Genomic DNA, 6,000 nt, shown 5'->3' on the forward strand with positions numbered 1-6,000 from the left:
TGTTCATCCATAGATATAATATATCTTTTATTATTGGCATATAATTATTTACTTATCCTAACTTGTCATTTCATTAGAACTCGTTATCCCTTTCGGGACGGTAAGAATTATTACGTCAAGATATTTACGTCCACTAATTTTTAAATCGCCTTAAATAGCAGGCGATCAGTGCGTTTCAAGCGACACCTGCAAGAGGTGAGACGGATCTTTCAGAGGATCCGTACAGGTTCAGAGCCGGTTGATTAACCATCGATGCCTTGAACACTGAATCGGACCACGTAAGCTGAGCCGAGGGGACGTGGTCGTAACTGTATCGCTAGAAATGGCGAACACCCTCAACAGTCTTTCTTTGAAACACTCCGATACTGTGTGTTCCTATCTCAGGATTAGGAGGCATGCCTCTAGTACTAAGAGGGCCACTGGGTGAGCACCGATGGGAAATGGGTGTGGGTACTTGTATGGCGTCGATTAGACTCCAGCATTTCACAGGAATTAATTCTCGGCCCGATACTGAGGAACGTCGCTTTCGATTGGCTTTTACGAGCTCTCATCACGCCGGCTGGCGGGAGTTTAAGATAGTTCCTCGCCTGACCAAGGTCAGAGTGTCACTTGGAGTGGATCGGATCGGTTTGATTGGATTGAGGCTCTATGTGAGGTACCTGGGCCTGAGTGGAAGATGGATTTTCAGGTATCACTTTTTGTAACAGAAGCTGATAAACATCGCTACTGCCTTGGGCCGCCTTCAACGTAACGTGGAAGGCTTGGGCCCCTATAACGGTACGTGTACGTTCCATAACACTATATGGTGCAGCCATTTGAGTGGATGCTCTTACTGCTAAAAAGCAGCAAAGTCATGGATGGTGTTAACACTTCTCACGAGGGACCTGAACTGAGAATTCCCGTTTGAGGTGCTTGCAGAAGTGTACCGAACCCAGTTTAGCGATTGACTCAGTTGCCAGTATATCTCACATAGAACACTTCACGCGGGGAAAAGGTGAATGTGACTTTCTAACGATTAAAAAAGGCTGGATTTACCAAGGTGGTAGCGTTAGCGGAGGACCAAAAGCTCGGAAGAGGTTTATGTCTCGGGAGATTCGATGAATGATGATAATGTGATACTATATTGTTTTTTTTTTAAAGGCTAAAAACATTTGAGACAGGCTATAATAGCGCTAGCTGGACGAGTTTGCATTATTTTTCAAACTTCTTTAAGTAAATAAAGTATAGAAGAAATCTGAAGTAAACAGTATTTTTTTTTTAAAACCACAAGTCGTAAAAAGAAAACACAAAACATTGTTTATATCTTTTACAGTTTCACTTTGACAGTTATGACGATATTTGTCGATGAAATATTGAACAATACAATTAAGTATTGATATTATTAAACTATAAATTTCTACAAAGTGTAGTAATGACCTATTGTTGAGAAAGTCGTTCGTCTCTCTTAAGCACCGTAATATCCACAACTGTCAACTTATACTATGACGTTATTTGTGTAAAATTAAATTAGAATCGCGTAAATTGTAAATGCTAATTAGTAGAATAAACATTGTGTTACACTGGTACACTGGCAGACCGATAGCCACATTTTTTTTGTTTCAGATTATCTTTTTAGGGGATGAGAAAGAAATTTTTCAGTGTCGTGAACAAGGCATTCGTAGATAATGTCGAAATATCGAGCTCCAACGGATAAAAATAAAAAAACTTGTTAAATATCCCGTGATTAAAAACTGTATTAATGACAAAGAAATGCCAACCAAGGGCGTTGTTTTATAGTATGCGTGTAATATCCGCCCGAAACATTACCATTTGCACTCATTCCTGCATGATAATTTTACACTAAAAAATTATTGCTTTGAGATATTATTAGTCAACTTATATCTTATCTATAATATATAACTTGGTAAAATTTAATTCTTATGAATGAATCAGCTGTTATCAGCTCTTTCGTGTTCTCATCTAACTTTTACCATAAACCAAGAAACTTAATTGTATCTAGGTCCCAGGTCTCTCAATGAGACTCATTTTTTCATTACTTTTGTCATAACGTTGTCAAAAATAGATAAATTTGAAGATGACGGACTTATTTTCGCAGTAAATATTTATGGTAAGGGTTTCGGTTTTGACAAATAAACTAATTTAGAGATTAATTACTTTAAACATGTTATAGAGAACTTGTTTTGTTCATTATTTATTTTCCATATTTATAAAATAGTATAACAAAATTTTTAATATTAAAATGCTTCAGACTTTCAGACTTTATAATATTCTAGTTACTAATTTTGCCTATTTTAGACGCTTCTTCCATAGTATCCGGTAACTTTGTACCAAGAGTTTCCGGGGTTATCATTACTAGCGCACCGGATAGCAACGCGAAGCCTCCAAATAAGACAAAAGGCAGTTGGTCCCATACCGCCGCACCCTGGAAACCGAAGTATAACGAAACTTTTTATCGCATTAATAAATTGAAAAACACAGAATACTGTTATCTGAGAGAACTACATAATTCAATCAAATAGTCAATATTCGTTATTATTTTAATGTTAACATTTTATATTTAAATATAATTCGTAGCAATTTTGCAATCATTATTAAGTTTTCTGACAATTTTTGTTTGTGTCCTCTGTGAATTAGCATGAGTGATATCGTCTTAAATACTATTTTACTTATTTGCAAATCAGTTTGTTATAACAAACGACCGTATGGTCATATATAAAGAGATGGGGAAACATGTTTTTGGCACAAAAGGCAACTGATTTGCAAATAAGTAAAATAGTATTTAAGACGATATCACTCATGCTAATTCTGCATTATCCATGTCCTTAGAACAAAGTTACCACATTCTATTAGCTAAACTAACTCAAATTTTTATTTGACGCTTCAAAATCTGTATAATACGTACCAAAGCCGGTGTCAGAGGCGCAAAGATAGATCCAATTCTTCCTATCATAGAAGAAAATGCAAAAAGGGAGTGTCTGTGCTTAGTAGGGTACAGTTCAGCTGTGTAAATGTAAATTGCTGAGATCACCATAGAAATACTGAATTTTCCAATTAAATATATAGTTAAAGAAAGTCCGTAAAGACCTGAAATGAAAGCTCAGCATCAATATCTCAAGAATTACATACATCTTTGTGTAGAAAGAAATACTTACCATCCGGCATAAAAACGTATCCAACCTGACAAAGAGCACAAACCCAATATGCTCCAATAAGCACGGGCTTCCTGCCAACTTTCCCCATCAGAAACATAGACGTCCAGTAGCCTGGGATTTCCACTGCTGTTACTAGTACAAAATTGAGATACCTATTGCCCACCATGTTTACGGCGTTAATAGACAACCCGTAGTATGTCAACGTACTCGTGATCCACCACAGCGGAGACACAATTACTCGAATCAAAATTGGCTTATGACGAAATACTTGAACAGCAAGACAGGGTTCCTGTGTTTTTTGTCTTTTTAGTATTTCATTATTTCGTTTTTTCTCCTCCGCATTATCTCTTAAGGCTTGGAGAGATTTATAAGACAGTTCTTTTTTATTAACACGTGCAGCTTTTTTTAATACATTTTCTGCCTCGTCATACCGACCCTTGCTGATGTACCATCGAGCTGACTCCGGCATAATCCACAAATACGCGATTGTAAGAAATTGAGGAATATACAAAGTCAGAGTAAAATTTCTCCAGTCAGGAACACCCCATGCGATGAGACCTGTTGTCATCTGTCCGACGGCGAAGAAAGTAGTCATAAGAGCGCCAGCCACGACTCTGTATTTAGGTCCTGTGGTCTCCATCACTAGAATTAATATATAAATTAACCGATTTAAATTTGACTAGTCGTCTTTCTTCAATCTTTATATTGAGTAACTAAAGTTGAACAGGTCGAGATCATTTTCCGCCAATAGAATCGTAATGACTTGACTTTACTTGTACAGTAGTAATTTAGCTTTAATGCTAATAATGCTAATAATGTTTAAACTAATTTCAGTATATTAAATGTCATTAAAAAATACTTTAGATCACTTACAAAAAATGTAAAAGCTTGAAAATCCTCCAGAACCTAACATGGCTTCGACTACTTGCAGTATAAGAAATCCTGTGTACGAGTTAACCCAATATCTGGCGAGTCCCAGCCAGGCAGCATTAATGGAACTTACGACGACAGCAGTACGGCGACCCCAGCGATCCGAAATGAAACCGATCAGTGGAAGAGCCGCTAGAGTGCCCAGCGTCCGCATCGACCCAACAAGCGTTCGGCGCCATTCATCGCAAGCTAAATTAAACTGAAATATGAAGTAAGGTTTAATTATTAAAGTTGACTGATACTAGAAACTTTCTCAAAAAACACACTTGTTAGTACCTCATAAACAATTGAGTAAGTGTCTTCGTAAACGAATTTGTCACAATTAATAAGTCGGTCACGGTTGAACATTTCCGTTGGGCACACTTCCTTTGTCAAGTTAGATATAACTTCAGACGCAGCGAATCTTTGACAATTGTCGAACGAGCTGCCGCTCGCTGGTATTGCGTTCAGCACCCAAGGTGGTGAAAACGTCGCGTCCTCTGTTCCTTCACATTCAGGGATGAGGCATCTGAAACATATGAGAAGTCAGTCCTAGCTCTTAGCATAAAAAGTAAAAGACTTGGTTTTAATTATTTGTTAATCAACATTACTATTCAGAGTCAAAGTCTTACATTAATTTTCTTAAATCTTTTTCTTTGTTTTGACGAAACAGTGATCAGACTGGGTTCAGAGTGTTGTGGAGTTACAAACACATAACATAACAGCTAAAGACCAAAAATGCAAATTTCATGTAAAGGCTCTTGTAAGTGTTTTTGAATTTTATGTTAGATTCTACCTCCGGTATACCTACTCGTCTATGAGAAAATATACCTATTTAATATAACACTAATAGCAGGCATGCAACTTTGTTACTCTTTTCAACATTTTAAACAAAAAGTTGCATCGATCAGATACAATAAATGACTACTTGTATTGGCTCCATTTTTTGAAAATTATGATTACTGATGCTATTTGTATTGTGCACATACAAAACATTGTTGTCTTTTTGTAACGCAGAGCTATCAAGAGCTTCAAAGCCATTTATTTTGACTCATTATTTTATGGAAAATATGAATTGTAACTTACCTCGTGTTAATCCGAGCTACCGTGAAGAGGTACTCACTGGACGACCATCCTATGAAAATGACGATCAGAGCGGCCAGGCACACCATCCTCTGTTGAAATCTTCCAAACTCTCCGATGTCATTTTTTAATAATGTATCTAGATTCACTCGCTCACTGTTCTGTACCTTGCCGTCTTTATTCATTATATCGGTTAACGTCTTCGCAGTAGGTCTGTTGTTCGAATGTCAAGTTTTTCATTTGTATTTACGCTGTCGATTAATTACTACGTTAGGTCCATATTAATACGCGGTGTCAATTCTTATATCTCGAATTAAATCGTATCATAAATTTTTGTCATTTGTTTTTCTGTGTGGAAGAATTATTATAGCCAGGGATTAATATATGGATATCATAAATGTTTAATAATGTTTGAGTATCGTAAAAGCTTGCAAATATTTTAATCACATTCAGCTACGTCGTAGTCAAGGTTTCGATAAAATGTTCCTAAACATATCTTATCGATATTAATCAATCCGACGAAACTAAAAATAAACATTACTTTTCTAATCTAACCCCAATCTAATAGAGATGTATTCATTTATTTTATTTTATATGTTAAATATATACAAACAAACAAACAATGTTTATCATAGATCGTTATGATCACAGCTTTTAAATGAAAGAAAATACGCAGTAAGATCTCTTGTTCATCTAGTGGCGATAGGGTTTGGATATCCCCGCCTGTTTAGTAACACTCACTCATGTCATCTTTTATCACCAAACAGAAATGTTTAATATTGTTGTGTTACGGATTGAGCACCACTATGCACACAAGAGCATAACAATTTAGTTCCCAAGGTCATTGGCGCTACCC

The 6,000-nt window shown here is 36.4% G+C and overlaps 1 protein-coding gene across 1 annotated transcript; it reads right to left on the reverse strand.

The window, feature by feature from the left end:
• Positions 1-2,248: 2,248 nt before the first annotated feature.
• Positions 2,249-5,567, reverse strand: LOC124543655 (organic cation transporter protein-like). Its single transcript, XM_047121915.1, has 6 exons — positions 5,148-5,567; positions 4,359-4,590; positions 4,026-4,281; positions 3,153-3,794; positions 2,903-3,084; positions 2,249-2,422 (listed from the first exon to the last, which is right to left on the reverse strand). Exons 1-6 carry the CDS (start codon positions 5,327-5,329, stop codon positions 2,270-2,272), a joined length of 1,647 nt encoding a protein of 548 aa, XP_046977871.1. The 5' UTR covers positions 5,330-5,567; the 3' UTR covers positions 2,249-2,269.
• Positions 5,568-6,000: the final 433 nt, after the last annotated feature.

This window comes from Vanessa cardui, chromosome 3 (assembly GCF_905220365.1).
Source record: "Vanessa cardui chromosome 3, ilVanCard2.1, whole genome shotgun sequence".
NCBI classification, from domain to species: domain Eukaryota; kingdom Metazoa; phylum Arthropoda; class Insecta; order Lepidoptera; family Nymphalidae; genus Vanessa; species Vanessa cardui.

Excerpts from the sequence above, each read along its gene's own strand:
- LOC124543655 (XM_047121915.1), bottom strand. The coding sequence starts at position 5,329 with ATGAATAAAGACGGCAAGGTACAGAACAGTGAGCGAGTGAATCTAGAT. Across the intron at positions 4,282-4,358 it reads CTTACTCAATTGTTTATGAG|TTTAATTTAGCTTGCGATGA; the intron begins GTACTAACAAGT and ends TTCATATTTCAG. Across the intron at positions 3,795-4,025 it reads TTCAAGCTTTTACATTTTTT|TGATGGAGACCACAGGACCT; the intron begins GTAAGTGATCTA and ends TATTAATTCTAG.